Here is a 19,723-nt window from a genome sequence, read left to right on the forward strand (position 1 = left end):
TGTAATCTGTGCAGGGTCCAGGAAGTTGATGCTGCTTTGCCTCATTTCTATAGACCCTGTGACCATCTCCTGAGTAAATACAGATGCAGAAAAGATCTCCCCCATCTGTTTTGTCTCCTCATATGGATTACCATTCTGATCTTCCACAGGATTAATTTTTTCCCTTGCAATCTTTTTCCTCTGAACATATCTACAGAATCCATGAGAATTCTCCTTCACCTTGTCTGCAGGGGCAATCTCATGCCTTCTTTTATTTCTTTCATAAGTGTTCACTTGAATTTCCTGTACTTCATAAGTACCCCAACTGTTCCTGTCTTCCTGTACCTGGTGTGCACCTCCTTGTTTTTATTGATTTGGGCGAGGAAAGCCAAAGGAGTGATAGAGCTGTATGGTGGGAGGTGGGGTAAGAGGGGTTAGACTAAAGTTGAAGGGGGAATGGGAACCTGTGGAAAGCGGCCAGTGAGTGAGTGTGCCAGTGAAGGAGTGGAGCTTTGAGGCTTTGACTCGAGAGATTCTGGCAGTTTTGGGCAGTTGGGCTGTGCAGTCAAGTCAATCAAGATTTAAATTGATCAGCAGAAAGCCGTTGATTAGACAGTCAAGATTTGAATAGCTCAGACTCAGCAGAAAGCAGCTGATTGGGCAGTTGAGGACAGATGACCAAGTATTTTGAAAAGCTTAACCAGATAAATAGACGGGTAGCTCAAGCAAAGCGGACAGTGAGTGAGTGGGCCAGTGAAGGAGTGGAGCTTTGAGGCTTTGACTCGAGTGGCTTCGACGAGAAGAGGCGGAGGACCAGCTTGCTCGCAGTTAGTCTTTTCAATGTCTCCTGAGATGCCTCCCATGTGAGATCTGGCAGTCTTGGGGAAACGCCCCTCTCCCGGAGAGTCACATCTGCCAGAAGTGCATATGGCTGAGTGATCTGGAAGACCGTGTAAGGAATCTGGAGCAACAGCTGGATGACGTTCGACACGTAGGAGAGAATGAGGCAGTCATAGATGAGAGCTACATGGAAGTAGTCACACCTAGGCTGTCAGAAGCAGGTCGTTGGGTGACAGTCAGAGGGGCAAAAGCGAAGGTGAGCAGACAGGTAGTGCAGAGCACCCCTGTAGCCATTCCCCTGAATAATAAGTTTACTGTCCTGGATACTGTTATCGGGGACAACCGACCAGGTGTGAGCCACGGTGACAGGGCCTCTGGCACTGAGTCTGACCCGGTGGTGCAAAGCGTGGGACGGAGAAGAGGAGAGCTGTCGTCATTGGAGACTCTATAGTCAGGGGAGCAGACAGGAGATATTGTGGACGTGAAAAGGAGACCCGCATGGTTTGTTGCCTCCCGGGTGCCAGGGTCCAGGATGTCTCTGACCAGGTGCACGACATCCTGGTATGAGAGGGAAAGCAACCAGAAGTCGTGATACATGTTGGGACCAACGACATAGGCAGGAAGAGGGATGAGGTCCTGAAATGTGAGTTTCGGGAACCAGGCAGAAGGCTGAAGAACAGGACCTCAAGGGTGGTGTTCTCAGGATTGCTGCCAGTGCTACGTGACAGTGATGGTAAGAATTGGAGGAGATGGCAGTTGAATGTGTGGCTGAGGAGTAGGTGCAGGGAGCAGGGTTTTAGATTTTCGGCTCATTGGGATCTCTTCTGGGGAAGGTGGGACCTGTACAGCTTGGATGGCTTGCACCTGAACTCGTGGGGGAGCAATATCTTTGCAGGTAGGTTTGCTAGCATGGTTCAGGAGGGTTTAAACTAATTTGCGAGGGGGATGGGACCCGGAGTGATAGAGCAGTGAAAGAAGTGCATGGAGTAAAGCCAGATCTAACATATAGAGAGGCTTTGAGGAAAGAGAAGCAGAATAAACGGTGTAAAGACAGTTAGGTAGAAGGGCTGAAATGTGTGTACCTCAATGCAGGAAGCATCAGGAACAAAGGCGATGAACTGAGAGCTTGGATACATACATGGAATTATGATGTAGTGGCCATTACAGAGAATTGGTTGGCACCAGGGCAGGAATGGATTCTCAATATTCCTGGATTTCAGTGCTTTAAAAGGGATAGAGAGGGTGGAAAAAGGGGAGGAGGGGTGGTATTACTGGTCAGGCATAGTATTACTGCTACAGAAAGGGTGGGTAATGTAGCAGGATCCTCTTTTGAGTCAGTAGGGGTGGAAGTCAGGAACAGGAAGGGATCAGTTACTCTACTGGGGGTATTCTATAGGCCCCCTGATAGCAGCAGAGATACAGAGGAGCAGACTGGGAGGCAGATTTTGGAAAGGTGCAAAAATAACAGGGTTGAGATCATGGGTGACTTTAACTTCCCGAATATTGATTGGCACCTGAGTAGTTCCAAGGGTTTAGATGGGGCAGAATTTGTGAAGTGTGTCCAGGATGGATTCCTGTCACAGTTTGTGGATAGGCCGACTAAGGGGAATGCCATACTAGATCTAGTACTAGGTAATGAACCGGGTCAGGTCACAGATCTCTCAATGGGTGAGCATCTGGGGGACAGTGACCACTGCTCCCTGGCCTTTAGCATTATCATGGAAAAGGATAGAATCTGAGAGGGCAGGAAAAATTTAAATTGGGGAAGAGCAAATTATGAGGCTATAAGGCTAGAACTTGCAGGTGTGAATTGGGACGATGTTTTTGCAGGGAAATTTACTACGGACATGTGGTCAATGTTTAGAGATCTCTTGCGGGATGTTAGGGATAAATTTGTCCCGGTGAGGAAGATAAAGAATGGTAGGGTGAAGGAACCATGGGTGACAAGTGAGGTGGAACATCTAGTCAGGTGGAAGAAATCAGCATACATGAGGTTTAGATGGGTCTATTGAGGAATATAGGGAAGCAAGAAGGGAGCTTAAGAAGGGGCTGAGAAGAGCAAGAAGGGGGCAGGAGAAGGCCTTGGGTTGTAGGGTAAAGGAAACCCCCAAGGCATTCTTCAACTATATGAAGGAAAAAAGGATGACAGGAGTGAAGGTAGGACCGATTAGAGATAAAGTTGGGAAGATGTGCCTGGAGGCTGTGGAAGTGAGCGAGGTCCTCAATGAATACTTCTCTTCGGTATTCACCAATGAGAGGGAACGATGATGGTGAGGACAATATGAGTGAGGTTGATGTTCTGGAGCATGTTGATATTAAGGGAGAGGAGGTGTTGGAGTTGTTAAAATACATTAGGATGTATAAGTCCTGGGGGCCTGATGGAATATTCCCCAGGCTGCTTAACGAGGCGAGGGAAGAGATTGCTAAGCCTCTGGCTAGGATCTTTATGTCCTCGTTGTCCACGGGAATGGTACCGGAGGATTGGAGGGAGGCGAATGTTATCTCCTTGTTCAAAAAAGGTAGTAGGGATAGTCCGGGTAATTATAGACCAGTGAGCCTTACGTCTGTGGTGGGAAAGCTGTTGGAAAAGACTCTTAGAGATAGGATCCCTGGGCATTTCAAGAATCATGGTCTGATCAGGGACAGTCAGCATGGCTTTGTGAAGGGCAGATCGTGTCTAACAACCCTGATAGAGTTCTCTGAGGAGGTGGCCAGGCATATAGTTGAGGGTAGTGCAGTGGATGTGATCTACATGGATTTTAGTAAGGCATTTGATAAGGTTCCACACTGTAGGCTTATTCAGAAAGTCAGAAGGCATGGGATCCAGGGAAGTTTGGCCAGGTGGATTCAGAATTGGCTTGCCTACAAAAGGCAGAGGGTCGTCGTGCAGGGAGTACATTCAGATTGGAGGATTGTGACTAGTGCTGTCCCACAAGGATCTGTTCTGGGACCTCGACTTTTCGTGATTTTTATTAACGACCTGGATGTGGGGGTAGAAGGGTGGGTTGGCAAGTTTGCAGATGACACAAAGTTCGTGGTATTGTAGATAGTGTAGACAATTGTCAAAGATTGCAGAGAGACATTGATAAGATGCAGAAATGGGCTGTGAAGTCGCAGATGGAGTTCAACTCGGAGGAGTGTGAGGTGGTACACTTTGGAAGGACAAACTCCAAGGCAGAGTACAAAGTAAATGGCAGGATACTTGGTAGTGTGGAGGAGCAGAGGGATCTGGGGGTACATGTCCACAGATCCCTGAAAGTTGCCTCACAAGTAGATAGGGTAGTTAAGAAAGCTTATGGGATGTTAGCTTTCATAAGTCAAGGGATAGAGTTTAAGAATCGCAATGTAATGATGCAGCTCTATAAAACTCTGGTTAGGCCACACTTGGAGTACTGTGTCCATTTCTGGTCGCCTCACTATAGGAAGGATGTGGAAGCATTGGAAAGGGTACAGAGGAGATTTACCATGACGCTGCCTGGTTTAGAGAGTATGGATTATGATCGGATATTAAGGGAGCTAGAGCTTTACTCTTTGGAAAGAAGGAGGATGAAAGGAGACATGATAGAGGTGTACAAGATAATAAGAGGAATAAATAGAGTGGATAGCCAGGGCACCATTGCACAATACAAGAGTACATGGCTTTAAGGTAACAGGTGGGAAGTTCAAGGGGGATATTAGAGGAAGGATTTTTACTCAGAGAGTGGTTGGTGTGTGGAATGCACTGCCTGAGTCAGTGGTGGAGGCAGATACACCAGTGAAGTTTAAGAGACCACTAGACAGGTATATGGAGGAATTTAAGGTGGGGGGTTATATGGGAGGCAGGGTTTGAGGGTCGGCACAACATTGTGGGCCGAAGGGCCTGTAATGTGCTGTACTATTCTATGTTCTACGTTTCCTCTATGTTGTGTTGGGGAAATCTAATGTTGGCCACTGAGTCCCGTTAACTTCCCCCAACTCGCCTCGCTTCCTGAGGCTCCTCGCATTTGTCCCTCAGCTTTCGGCTGTAGACTTCTCCCCGATTGGGGTGGGTGAGAAAGGAGAACGTCCCAGGTCGTGGGGATCTTTGATTTCACTGCCTGCTTTACCGAGGGACTGGGAAGTCTAGGGGGCAGAAGGGTTTCTGTGATGTGCTGATCTGTATCCAAAGGTCTCTGGAGTTCATCACAGTCATGGGCTGAGCAGTTGCCATGGAAACATGTGAAGTGTCCGGATGAGAAACTTTCTATGGTGTGTTGATAAAAATTTGGTGAGGGTCAAAGTATATATGGCAAATTTCTTGTTGTTTGTTCTAACTTTGTCATTTTAGGATCTTTTATACAGTAGTATGTACTATTAATTCAGTATCTGTGTATTGCTGGAGGACCATCAATGATTGTCTCTGATCCCTTCTCCCACCTGGTTCCATGTGCTCATCCCTGCCCATCTTGTTCAACCTCTGTCCAGTCTCCTAACCCCACCCCACCCCCCATGCCCTGTTTCAGCGATATACATCAACCATCTGGGTCAACCTCGGTCCACCCTGTGTCCCACCTCCTCAATGTTGTATATCAGCAATTTTTCTTCTAACCCTTGTTGTTATTGTGAAGTGTTCTTTTGCACCTTTGGCCTCGTTGAATTATTTCCAGAATCAGTTTTTGTTAGCTGGAATGCCAGAGGGTCATCAGGTACCAGTTGTGTTGTGCATTGGTCTGGAGGAGCTGGTTTTTGAACTGTGACTGGCTGACACACTGCAGCATTTTCCTGTCAGCAAAGAGTACTGGGAGAGTCCTGTGATCTACATTCCAGGCATATGGAACTGTCGCTGTTTTGGTTTTGACTTTGGTTAGTGCTTCTACAGATGGGGCAGGATGGTCGTCCTGCAATGAAGCAGAAATTTCGAGCAGCTGGACATTGGTTGTGTGGAAATCCCAGATTGCACTACCCAGTCTGAGTTGCGGGGGTGATGTGTGAGATTTTCAGGGTCAGTGAGTGGCAGGTTCAGCTGTGTGAGGTTGGATCCTGGGGTATCACAGTTTTTGCTCCAGGTAAAATGGACCCGGGCATCGAGCTGCTTGGGTTTATGAGGTGTGGAACAAGTATTTCTGGTCTGGGATCAGATGTTTATTTCTGGAGTTCCTTTGGAAGCAATGACTGCTAATCTGAGGAGAGGCTATGAGTAAATGGGCTATTCCGTGTTTACAGCAGTAGAAATAGACCCATGAGTTTGGTGTTCAAACTGTGTTTGGAAATCCCCCCTGTCTGTCACTCGGTGGAAATCAGACAGAATCTCAAGTTGCTGGAGATTGGCACTAAAAACTGAAAATGTTTGAGGTCATTCTGATGAAACGTTATTAACCTGAATTGTAAAGTGTGTTCCTGTCCCCACAGCTATTCCTTACCTGCTGAGTGTTTCTGGTAATTCCAGTTTCCTTTTATTACATTCACCCTGGACTGGTTTATATTTCCTGAAATAAACCTGGTTTCACTTGGAAATGGAAATGGCTTGTTTTGTGATCGTAGTGTTACGTGGTCGGCAACTATGAATATAGAATTGAGTCAGGTTTTAATAAACAAACTGAAATATTTATTAAACTCTGCTCAACAATAGTGAAAAGTAAACTAACGACTAACTTAACCGGAAGTTAACTGCTATATGGCAATTTAACAAACAGCCAAACTCTGGAACAGTTCTTAAAGAGGTAAATTCGAACACAGTCTTAAAGTGGTAAATTTGAAAGTCCAAGTGATTTACGCAGTCAATAAGGAGAGACTTCTCTGGAAACGGATTTCTTCAAAGATGTGACGTTACTGCTGATTCTGTCCAAAGGATTCACGTCAAAGGAAATAAAAGGGATTAAAAGAACTGACCTTTTTCTGGATGGTGAACACTGCACAAACCTTTCCCAAGCTTGCAGGGGTTATCTCAGTTGCAGGTCACTAATTCTGAATGAAGATTCAATAAGGTCGATCTTTTATGAAACTGCCAAATGACACAACCTTTACTCAATCCTTCAGGTTCCTGTAGTTTGGTAAAGGTCTTCACTCTCCGACACTAGACTGCAAAGGTAAACAAACAAAACCTGGCAGCAATTGGCGAAACTGCCAGCACAACGTTTTTACCTTAAAATAGAAAGTAAAACTTTGCTTTGAAACGAAACTACGTCATGAGATGATTACGCAGCAAAACTAACTGACTGAGTAACTGACGAACCAAAACTGACGAACTAACTCCGTAACAACAGGGGTTTCCCCATGTATACCTGTTGGAACAGGTCATCACATGACCTCACACTGGCGGGAAAATTACTTGACCCCACCATCACAACGCAATTACATCATGCTCACAAGATACTCCATTACTTCATGGTCATAAGACAGTCACAAGATACCCACAAGGTATGTAACAGTAAAACAGTAAAGAAAGCACAACACTTCCTGGTACCAATTTGTCTATTATTCCTGGAAATGTGTTTGTACAGTTGTTGCAAACAAGGTTTACAAGAATAATCTCAGGAATGATCGGTATTATGTATGAGGAGAATTTCTTGGTTCTGGGCCTGTGCTGGATGGAGTTCAGAGGGACAGTTGGGGTGGTGGAGGGATGTATGGTCAAGTAAACCTCTTGAAAGCTGAAAAGCCTGGATACAGTGGACATGGAGAGGATGTTCCCATTAGACGGAGAGTCTGTGATCTGATAGCACAGTCTCAGAATAAAGATGCTTCCCTTTAAGACTGACATGAGAAAAATGTTTTGGCCGAAGGATGTCCGATCTGTAGGATTTGTTGCCACAGATTTTGGTTGAGGCTGCCATTTGGGTATATTTTTGACAGAGATTAATATATTCATGATTGCTAAGTAACTTTGGGGTTACAGGAGGAAGGCAGGAATATGGTGTTGGAATAAAAATCAGCTATGGTTGAGTGGTGAGGCAGACCAGATGGATCGAATCACTTAATTCTGTTCCTGTGACTTATGTCTTACCATGACTGAATGATGGGTTGTTCTTATCCCACATCGTTTTGTGACGTGTGAGGGACAATAATAGATTGTTCGCTGAGATCATTATATCTGCCTTCAATGTTTAAATTTCAGTGAGTTTTGTTCTTAGTAACATTAAGCAGAAATGTTTTTTTCTTCTTTTTATTGTTATTGTGCTTCATTATCTTTCACGTTAGACCTGCGCTGAGAGATTTATTGGAAGAAAAACCCCAACTGGAAGCAAACCACGACTGAAGATGAGGGAACAGCAACAAGAGAATCAGCCCGAGGGTTGAGAGCATCAGCTGGAGAGGACCCATCTGACTCGGAGAATCCAGTGATTCAGTCAGGGGAAAGTTTGGTGAGTCTCATTTACTCAAACACTGGTCTTTTAGACGTTGCATACTTGTACAAAGGATGGTAGGAAATAGTTGGGGTGAGACTGAATGTTCCCAGAAGAACCAGTTATGCCTCTGTCAGACCCAGCTGCAATCACTCCAGGTCTGGTAATGTGCTTCCAGCAGCCCAGCCCTTTAAAACCACTCCCATTCTGTGGAAGTCGAATCCGGATAAAGTCACTCAGAGATCGTATAAGTACAAACTCTTTATTCCAAGCACCCGGGGCTATTCAGTTATTCGCTCAAACAGGAACAGTCCATGACTGTTCCTGCCCAATCCACTAACTGACTAACAATTCCCCTTACACCACAGATATATCTGTCCAGATACCCCCACACAAGACAGGCTGGAGTCAAAGTTATTTGCTAAAGACAAATTACAAAATAGTCATAATGGCTTACACACACAGAACAGACTGAAGCTGTCCTATCTCTGTGCATGAGTGCACAAGGAGATAAGCATCCTGAAACCCTAGCTAGATACCCTCAAGAAGAAATATGGCTCAGCATGGCTCAGCACATCTGTTGATCATCAGCAGTTTCTTTCAGAAAAACAGGCTGCTATCGTTTAACAACGTGTTAACCCTTTTACATAATTTATCATTCCCTCCTTTTGATCATTACATGATCAACAAAGCAGTAATTTTTCACAGAGAAAGCAACCGAGTACAGCATTGACATATCAGTGGGTAATAACAGCGTACAACAGTAATTATAACAATGACATGTAGAACTATTAGGCCATAATGCAATATCATGCTCCACATATGAGTGAACAGGCCTTCGAAGACCATCATTTTGACCCTTTGGTGACCCCATGTAAATCCTGTCCAACTTTCTTAATGCTGCAGTCTCCTCGGCAGTGTGCTCGGAGAGGGGTGTAATGTTAGTAGACTCATCAGGGATATAGGTGCAGCATTCTGTGTCAATAATAGCACAGGTTCACCCTTTCTCAGCTGGGATAAAATCTGAAGCCATAAGATTCTGTAGGACGGTTTGCCGGATTGCAATCATTTCAGTAGATATTTCTGTTACTTGGGCCTGTGTTTCTGTCAGGGCCCCTGCAGTATTGTGGCCAGCTCCTCAAGTGCTGTAGCCAAATTGATCATCTCTCGTGAATTCCTGGCTACTCCATAGAAGAGAAAAGTGATCATCCAAAATCGTTCAGTCTCAGTTATTCCTCTCCGCTGCTGGGCACCTGCAAGTATGGCCAGGATGCATGTTTCCCAGTATAGGAATTTCCATTTAGTGGGGGCCTGAGATACCATTCCTCAAAACACTGACAGCCATGGTCATCTCTGACTGGACCGTGGTTCCTCATCTCACTTCCCCGGGTGTTATTTGAGAAAGCCCAGGCTGAGTGTTCCTCACTCTGGTTGAGCGGGATTACTGACATTGGAAACATAGTTTTACCATGCTGCGGAATTGTGACACAAACCCAGCAGACACCTAGTTCTACCTGTTTGGCATAGGTGTGATAGAGAGACAGAAAGGTGTTAAAACGGGGGCCCCCGGATGCTGGGGTGAGCCCACTCAAAGACATAAACACGGATACCACTATCAACCAATACATTTTCCTTTAGTCCGAGAGAGTCCTTCTACTCAGTACCTTCAGTATCGTGTTTGTAGTCTGTTCGATTTATCCACCGAGATTGCTCCTTCAGTTTCACAGCCGTGGGAGTGGTCAGTAACACCTGATATGGTCCTCTGTACCGACGTCCAAGTTTCTCTCAATCCCAGTTCTTGATCAGGACAAAATTCCCAGATTCTGTGGTGGGATAGTCACTCCTCTCTGCGGGGTAGTTCTCTTCCTTCTAAGCCTGTCGTAGCTGTGAATGTAATGCTTGGAAAATTTTGGTTAGTTGGCATATATATTTCCCCATCTCTTCCCCTAGAGTATGCACATCTAATTTTGCTGGTAGACTTTCTGGGAGCAATGGTACACAAGCATCTCTGGCAGGCCGTACCTAGGAATTATTTCCCATAATAATACCTTCACAGCAGTCAAAGCAGTATTATTGGTAGCTGGAATAGCTTCAGTCTAGCTACTAAACACATCTATAATAACTAAGGAGTATCTATAGCAATATGCTCTAGGCAATTCAATAAAATCAACTTGTAGACACGAAAAAGGTCCATCTGGTACGGGAGTCGTACCCGGTGTGCAGGGTACAGGTTACCAACTATTCCCTCCTTTTCCAGGTGTCTACAATTATGTATATAATTGACCAATATTGATAAGAACTGTGTAGGAACACAAACCTGTCCCGCTGGGGTGATCCAAAAACCTAGGTCGGGGTCTTTCTGGCATGTTGTCCGGGACCACAGTTTGCGCTCCTCCTCAGAGGCATCCCCTGAACTTCAGACTGACGTTCCTGCCCTTATCTCCTATCTAGGCCTTGGTTTGCTTACGCTGTTTTCCTGCTCTTGTTTTCAGCTCCCATCCTCCCACTCACGCTCCACTTTTAGTGTCTCCCAACCTTTGGTGTTTCTTCTGCAGTACATAACTCTATTCCTTTGTCACATGCATTATTCCTCCAACTTGCTAATAATATACTGTTCCACTTTACATCTGCCTTTTCCTTCCATTCCCTTTTCAACAATTTCCACTTCTTTCCACAGTTGTTGTGCCATATCTAATTTACTGCTTGTTCTCATGAGGTAAATGTGTACTGCAGACGATCCCAGTGGCCACATTTTGTCCCCCAACTGCTTACTGAGCACTGCAGTCAACATTCGCAAATCTTTTTCCTTGTCTGGAAACCTCTCACACACATTGTGTGGGTCTGCTCCTGTTCCAAGCGTATCAATCGACTGCAGTTGACCCGTGTTCTCTGAGTAATTTACCCGGCACAACGCCTGCTGCTCAAGTAACAATCAGATAAACTTACCCGGCCGGCACATCCTGCCCAATTCATTACTTTACCCGGCTGGCATCTCCTGCTCAATTGATAAATTTACCCGGCAAGTCTACCTCCTGTCCACTGAGTAAAGTTTACCAGGTAATACCTCCTGCCCACTAAGTAAAACTTTGCCTTCCTTATACGAGCCTCCTGACAGATTCTTTCCCGATCCCGTCAACGTATGCGATCAGCCTCGGGCGAGGGACTGTTCCTCCAAAGGAACGAACAGAGAGAGACAAAAGGTAAAATACCTATTGGGCGCCTGGTCGGTCTCCGCAGTCCCCAGAGTGGTCCAGCCGCTTACTCAGCCCGTCTGCTTGGTACTCCCTATATTGGGATCCTTTTTGTGACGCCAAATGTTAACTTTGAATCTGAATAAAACACGGGAGACCGGCTTCTTATCGTCACCACAGTTTATTGTGCATTTTCCTGCGGGAGATTGAGACCCAGTTGTCAAAGGGAAGGCACGTAAGCACTGCCACCATCTGACAAGTGGACTGACTTAGTCAGGTTACAGCTGTATATTTACACATAGTAAGCCCCATACATTACTCTTGCAAGATGTTATTTGAATTGGTACACCCAACAAGTCTGTTGGTGCAAAATTTAATTAGTTAGATAAGAGAGTTCGCGAAATCAAAGTTTTATTTACAGATGGATGTACTGTCCAGTCCTTATCAGTTATTCTCTTTGCAAGGCTGTGACTTAATTACAGTCAGATGTTCAGTCCTGTCTGTATCATTGAGTCCTCCTTTCCCCCAGACAAACGAGAGTACGATGTACAATTTATCGATTCTTCCTTTTCTGAAGCGAGGGTACAATGTATAATGTTATCAGCTGTCTGTGTGTCTCTCTGCAAGCCGCAGAGAACTGTTATTAAGCTTGTCTTAGCTAACCGCTGAAGGCAGAGTTTACTTCAGTTCAAAAATTCCTGTTCGGTCCCAATTATTCTTTTAGATAGAGGTTACATAGGTTCAAAATATTTTTTTTCATATATGCTCAATTCCTCAGGAGGGTTCAGGAAAATATTTATGTTGAATGTGGAAACTGGTGTTACCTGTGTCTATTGTGGTGATGCAAGAGTTACTGGAGAATTTACAGGTGTGACGAAGTGGAGTGGTATTTGGAAATCTGACTTTTTAAAGCATAATTCAGCAAGCACACCACATATGGACAATATGCAAAAGCTGTGGTGGGAAAATCCTTCGTTACCCATTACAGGCCTGCTATATCGGTTGTGTGAGAGTGCAGATGAACTCCATCGAACCCAGAGGAGATCAAAGTTCTTATCGACAGTGCTTTGCTAGCTGTTAAAATAAATACCTCTCTATATAAAATTCACTGTGCACATGTTGTCACTGGATAAAAGAATGCACAATACAGGATTTATGTGCACACTGGTCATTACAAATTAGAGGGGACATTGGTGGGAAGGTGGGGAGACCTCCAGTGTCCCTGATGCCCTCACCTACAAGATGTGCATCCAGCTGCAGCTTGTAACCCTGCACTTTGCAGAGTGGGAACTTGAAATGGATGAATTCTGGATCAGCTGGGAGTTGTAGGGGGTGATAGATATGACATGAAGAAAGGTGAGTTACACCCAAGGTGCGGGACACGGGAAACTGGGTGAGAGTCGGGAAGGGGAATGAGGTTAAATCACCATCGCAGAGTACTCTTGTGGCCATCCCACACAACAACAGGTGGATCCACTTTAGAAACTGTTGGGGGGATTACCTGGCAGAGGAAAGTCAAAGGGGTGAGAGGGGATTCGTTAGTGAGGGGAACAGAACAAGAGGGGACTAATATCCCAGTGGTGAGGCTTGCTAGTGCTAGCGTGGGGAGAGGGTGATGTGGTTAAAATAAGTTGTTGGGGGAATGGGAGCCAGAATGACAGAACAGATAGTGGAGAGGGTGAATTGACTTTATTACATACATCCTTCATATACATGAGGAGTAGAAATATTTACATTATGTCCCCATCTAAATGTGCAATGTGGAATTTACAGTAATTTAGAATAAATAGTTTGTACAGAGGACAGTCAATATAACATAGAAATGCAATTGTATCAGCATGAATTAATCAGTCTGATGGCCTGGTGGAAGATGATGTCCCGGAGCCTGTTGGTCCTTTTGCTGTGGTACCGTTTCCTGGATGGTAGCAGCAGGAACAGTTTGTGGTTGTGGTGAATTGGGTCCTCAATATCCTTGGGCCCTTTTTACACACCTGTCTCTGTAAATATCCTGAATAGTGGGAAGTTCACATCTACAGATGTGCTGGGCTGTCCACACCACTCTCTGCAGGTTCCTGCGATTAATGGAAGTACAGTTCCCATACCAGGCAGTGATGCAGCCAGTCAGGATGCTCTCAATTGTGTTCCTGTGAAAAGTTCTTAGGATTTGTGGCCCCATCCCAGATCTTCAACCATCTGAGTTGAAAGAGGTGCTGTTGTGCTCTTTTCGCAACACAGCCGGTGCGCACAGACCATGTGAGATCCTCGGTGATGTTTATGCCGAGGAACTTAAAGCAGTTCACCCTCTCAACCCCAGATCCATTGATGTCAATAGGGGTTAGCCTGTCTCCATTCCTCCTGTCGTCCACTATCAGCTCCTTTGTTTTTGTGACAATGAGGGAGAGTTTGTTTTCTTGACACCAGTCAGATCTTGTTTAGACCTCAGATAGAGTCAGCAATCAAATGGTTGAGCATGGTGCGATGAATGTGCTGAGCTGTGTATATCACAATGCAAGAAGCATCGTAGGAAAGCCAAATGAGCTCAGGACAGGGAATTATGATATTGTAGCCATTTTTAGGACTTGGTTGCACCCAACAGTCTGAGGGATTTAGAGGAACAAATTTGTAGAGAGATTGCAGACCATGCCAAGAAACAAAGGTTGATTCAGTAAGTGATTTTAACTTTCCACATATTGACTGGGACTCCCATACTGTAAAAGGACCAGATTGGGTAGAGTTTGTCAAATGTACCCTTAATCAGTTCATAGAATTCCCGACGTAGAAGTGTGAAATAAGCTGTTAGGAAATGATTAGGGTTGGTGACAGAAATTAGTGATCATGATGCCATGAAATTCAAAATATAGATGGAAAAAGAGAGATCTGGATCATGGGTTGAGATTCTAAATTGGAGGAAGGTCAATTCTGAAGGTGTCAGAAAGGATCTGACCAGTGTGGTTTGGGACAGGCTGTTTTCTGGTAAAGGTGCACTTTGTAAGTGGGAGGCCTTCAGAAGTGAAGTTTTGAGGGTGTCTAGTTTGTATGTGCCTGTCAAAATAAAAGTTGAAAGATAACTGGTACAGGGTATCTTGGCTTTTAGGAGATATTGAGGCCCCAGATATTTTGTTCCTCTAAATGCCTCAGACTGTTGGGTACTACCAAGACTCATTAATGACTGACTCATTAATCATCATTCCACGCCCTGAGCTCATTTGATTTTTTTTTAGCCGTCTTCTGTTGGTTTCTGAAAGCTTCCCAAAAGTTTTTGCTCTTTTGTTTGCCCTTTCTTTGACTTTTATGTTGGCTTTGGCTTTTCATTTAAGTGTCAGTTGTGTCCTCCTGCGTCTCCAATGCTTCCACTTCTTTGGAATGTATCGATCACTCAGCTCCTGAATTGCTCCCGGAAACTCCAAACATTGCTGTTCCGGTGTCACACCTACCAGTTTTCCCTGCCAAACAAGTTTGTCCAGCTTCTCTGTCATACAAACAAGGAGAGGTTCAGTACAGAAACAGGCTATTTGGCCCATCTGGTCAATGCCGAAAAAACATTTATGCTGTCTAATGTAACTACCTGCACTGGGACCATCGTCCTCCATACCCCCACCATCCAGGCTCCCATCCAGACTTCTTTTAAATGGTGAAACTGAGCTCATATTCACCAATTGTGCTGACATCTCATTCCACACTGTCACGACCATTTCAGTAAAGAGCTTTTCCAAATGTTTCAGATAAATTTTCACCTTCCCCACTTACCCATGACCTCTGGTTGTCATCCCAACCAACCACAGTGGAAAAAGCTGCTTGTATTTACCCGATCTATACCCTCATATTTTTGTATACTTCTTACAAATCCTCAAAGCAATGTATAATTTCTTGTTTATGTTTAGAGCCTTTTTTAGATGTATAAGATGATGAGGGGCATTGATCGTGTGGAGAGCCAGAGGTTTCTTTCCCGGGGCTGAAATAGCTAACATGAGGGGGCATAATTTAAAGGTGCTTGCAAATAGATACCGAGGGGATGTCAGGGGTAGGTTTTTTACACAGAGTGGTGGGTGTGTGGAATGCACTGCTGGCTATTTGTGTGAGAGTGTTTCAGTTACTCTGGGGCCAGGAAACCATGCAGCTCAGTGGGAACCGGGAATAATACCAATGGAGAAAGTCACACTGAGCCAGGTCACAGATTGGAGATGGCAGAAATGCCCCTTTCTCATAGAGACAGGAAGAGCATCTAAGAATTTGATGGTCACTCCAGATACCAGCACTATGCCCAGTTAGAAGATGATTTCTGTCTCCAACTTGGGCTGAACCTCACTGTGCCAGATCACACCTTGACAACTCAAGTGATTTCATCTTAAATGTTGTCCTACACCCATTTATGGATTTTGTAAATCTTTTTACAGGTTAGAAATGACAAGGAATTTATCTACAGGAATCTCGACCACAATGCACCAGCTTTGTTGACTCTGTCCAGATATTTATGAAGTGGAGCAAGGGATTCACTCGATCATCCTTCCGGCTCAGACTGTGGGGAGGGGTTGACCGACTGCCATGCCCATCATTTTACACAGGGGAGAGGCCATTCAGCTGCTCAGACTACAGGGATAGATTCACTGAGTCATCTCAGCTGAAGGTACATCAGCAATTTCACACTGGACAAGGCCATTCACCTGTTCTGTGTGTAAGAAGGGATTCAATCGGTCTTCCGACCTGTGGACACGCCAGTCAGTTCACCCTGGGCAGAGGCTGGTTGTCTGCTGAATTTGTGCGGAGGGATTCACTAAGTCATCTGATGTAATGGCTCACCAGCGAGTTCACACCGGGGAGCGGCCGTTCACCTGCTCAGTCTGTGGTAAGGGATTCATTAAATCATCTAAACTGAAGATACATCAGCGAGTTCACACTGGAGAGAGGCCATTCACCTGCTCAGACTGTGGGAAGGGATTCACTCAATCATCCAGTCTACTGATACACCAGCAATTTCACACTGGGGAGAGACCGTTCATCTGCTCAGTCTGTGGGAAGGGATTCACTCGATCAGCTGACCTTGATAGACACCACCAAGTTCACACTGGGGAGAAGCCGTTCACCTGCCCAGACTGTGGGAAAGGATTCACTTTATTATCTCAACTACGGAGACACCAGTCAGTTCATACTGGGGAGAGGCCGCTCACTTGCTCAGACTGTGGGAAGGGATTCACTCGGTCATCCCAACTACTGGCACATCAGCGAGTTCACAACGGGGAGCGGCCGTTCACCTGCTCGGACTGTGGGAAGGGATTCATTAAATCATCTAAACTGAAGATACATCAGCGAGTTCACACTGGAGAGAGGCCGTTCACCTGCTCAGACTGTGGGAAGGGATTCACTCAATCATCCAGCCTACTGATACACCAGCAATTTCACACTGAGGAGAGACCGTTTACCTGCTCAGTCTGTGGGAATGGATTCACTCGATCAGCTGACCTTCATAGACACCACCAATTTCACACTGGGGAGAAGCCGTTCACCTGCCCAGACTGTGGGAAAGGATTCACTTTATTATCTCACCTACGGAGGCACCAGTCAGTTCACACTGGGGAGAAGCCATTCACCTGCTCAGAATGTGGGAAGGGATTCATTCAGTCATCCCAGCTACGGGCACATCAGCGAGTTCACACTGGGGAGTGGCCGTTCACCTGCTCAGACTGTGGGAAGGGATTCACTCGATCATCCACCCTAATAGCACACCAGCGAGTTCACACTGGAGAGAGACCATTCACTTGCTCAGTCTGTGGGAAGGGATTCGCTCGATCAGCCGACCTTCATAGACACCACCAATTTCACACTGGGGAGAAGCCGTTCACCTGCCCAGACTGTGGGAAAGGATTCACTTTATTATTTCACCTACGGAGACACCAGTCAGTTCACACCGGGGAGAGGTCGTTCACCTGCTCAGTGTGTGGGAAGGGATTCAATCAGTCATCTCATCTGCTGAGGCATCAGCAAGTTCACACTGGGGAGAGGCCGTTCACCTGCTCAGTGTGTGGGAAGGGATTTGCTCAGTCATCTCATCTACTGAGACACCAGCAAGTTCACACTGGGTAGAGGCTGTTCACCTGCTCAGACTTTGGGAAAAGTTTCTCTCAGCCATTTCCACCAAATGTGCATCATTGAGTTCACCCTGGGGAGAGGCTGTTCACCTGCTGTAAATGTGGGGAAGGATTCTCTCAATATTCTAACCTTGTGACACATTACCGGGTTCACCTGAGGAGAAAGTTTCAATGAGCTGCATGCTGGATATTTGTCCATCACTGTTGCTGAATGCAATTTCGAGAGTGACTGTCGGTGCTGAACTCTGCAATTATTGCTGCTGCTCACCACACCCAGTTCTGCACCCTGGTCACTGGGCATGGGAGGAGTTTCTTCTGCTGCACGTTCACCTTTAATGGGACTGGAGTTTAATATTCTGGATCTGAGACAAATAAATCAGTTCTATTTTAAACTCTGTCTCCGGTACTTAGTGAATTTATAACATACCTAGTGTACAGTAGAGCGTCAACTCAGGCTGGCTGGACCCTGCCAGTGATTCTGTTCCATGACAGTCCTTTTAAATCCTCCCCTATTGTTCATCTCTCGCTCTCCCTGTGGTGATGGGTTCCAAAAGTCACCACTCTGTGGGTGAAGAGGTTTCCCTTGAATTTCCTGCAGACTGAAGAAGTTGAGCTGACTGCAGTTCTGTTTGAGATGTTCTTCGCCCCTCTAATCTCTGGGCTGAAGAAGAATGACATTGGGAGTTAACATCCTTATTCACGACTCATTTCCACATTATGGGTCATTTTCCCTGCTTCTAAAGAGTTGTCCACTGTCCTCTAAAGACTGAAAGCAGAAAGGGAAGCCATCAGTTAGTTGTTCAACGGAGCAGGGTCAGAAACCAGAGGCGGGTCCACGCAGGGCAGAGCTTGGGGCTCTGGATGATGGTTGGGGTAAGAACGCATGGTGAGGAGAAGGGAATCAGCAGTGGGGTGTGGCAACGAATGACAGAGTTGCAATATTTCGAAGCCGATTGACAGAGAAAATAATTTGGTTGTCTGACTGATGACACAAACAATGCCTGTGGTGAGGTGCTCCACTGGTCGAGGAACATGTGTGTGCGGGGAATGGTTATATCTATTGAGGGAGTTGTTCCTGCTTGTTTATCCTGTAATATTATATCTGGATGGTTATCATTTGTAGTATTAGTAGTAATGTATTGATTATCATATAATTTGTAAGATTTTGACTCTGAAACTGAATCAGGCTTGAATTTATGGTGCTTCAATGAAGTTGTGGTCATTCATGAGTTTGTATTTTAAAGTAAGATTTTGGTGAATGATATTTGCCACTTGATTGTACCTTTGTAAGTAATCAGATTGAGTTAAACTGCTGCAGGATCCTGGAATGTGTTGGATCGTGTCTGGTTTCTCTTGCATTTTCTGCACTTACTGCGTTGTTTGTATTTCATGTATTTTCAATTTTGTTTTTCCTTTTGTTAACCACCTTGTCCTGCATTTCTGCAAGGAACCCCTCTGTTTCTGGGAAGAGGTCTCCAACTCTCAGTCAGGTGCTCGATGCTTCCTTGTCAACATCTCGTCTGCTCAGATCGTTGGGATGTCTCCCATGGAGGGTCATACTCATTCCACTGGTTAATGTTTTCTTCCACAGTGATGATTCATTTTTTCTGAGTTAGCCTCTCATTTGAGTTTCTGGGCTGTATTCCTTATCATGATTGCAGACACACACAGGGAGTGCTGAATCCAGTTCAGTTTTGATGAAAAAATATACTTTCAAGTTTTATCTGACTGTTGTGTGATTTTTGTTTTTCATGTGTGTTATTTCTCTTCCTCCTTCTGTCCAAGGTAGTGTTAATCTAAGTGGGTTTGAGTGTAAATAGTCTTTTCTAAAGTTATCACTTCAGTTTTTATTTACCTTTGGAAATTTTGCTGATTGAAATTGAATCAAGATATTTTCATTAAAATAAAGTCAATGTCGGTATTGATGAAATTGTTTATTGCTGTTGTTGTATTTGTTAACTATTGAGCTCTGATTGGCAGGTTTTTAAGCCTTGAACTATATTTTGTCAAATGTTTTCCCTGTTTCGCACTACTTTTTACTGTCTTTGCTTGTTGATATTCCAGATACGTGGGTATCAAGAGTCCCAATGTAGGGTTTTGGCCGGAAATGTTGAATCCCATCCATAGATGCTGCCTGACATGCTGAGCTCCTCCAGCACTTTGTGTGTATTTCTCTAGATCTCTAGCATCTGCAGGTCCTCTTGTTTCCCAGATACTTATATGTTTCTTGAAAGAACAAGCCAAGAACAAGCTGTTAGTGGGGTTGTGTGGCTCTGTTGGTAAAATTTTAAATAAAATCATTAGAAAGAGGTTGCATAGGGTTGGAAGG

The 19,723-nt window shown here is 45.0% G+C and overlaps 1 protein-coding gene across 1 annotated transcript; it reads left to right on the forward strand.

The window, feature by feature from the left end:
* Positions 1 to 7,993: 7,993 nt before the first annotated feature.
* Positions 7,994 to 18,321, forward strand: LOC140208421 (uncharacterized). Its single transcript, XM_072277095.1, has 2 exons — positions 7,994 to 8,138; positions 15,706 to 18,321. Exon 2 carries the CDS (start codon positions 16,100 to 16,102, stop codon positions 17,387 to 17,389), a length of 1,290 nt encoding a protein of 429 aa, XP_072133196.1. The 5' UTR covers positions 7,994 to 8,138; positions 15,706 to 16,099; the 3' UTR covers positions 17,390 to 18,321.
* Positions 18,322 to 19,723: the final 1,402 nt, after the last annotated feature.

This window comes from Mobula birostris, chromosome 13 (assembly GCF_030028105.1).
Source record: "Mobula birostris isolate sMobBir1 chromosome 13, sMobBir1.hap1, whole genome shotgun sequence".
Taxonomy (NCBI): domain Eukaryota; kingdom Metazoa; phylum Chordata; class Chondrichthyes; order Myliobatiformes; family Myliobatidae; genus Mobula; species Mobula birostris.

Excerpts from the sequence above, each read along its gene's own strand:
- LOC140208421 (XM_072277095.1), top strand. The coding sequence starts at position 16,100 with ATGGCTCACCAGCGAGTTCACACCGGGGAGCGGCCGTTCACCTGCTCA.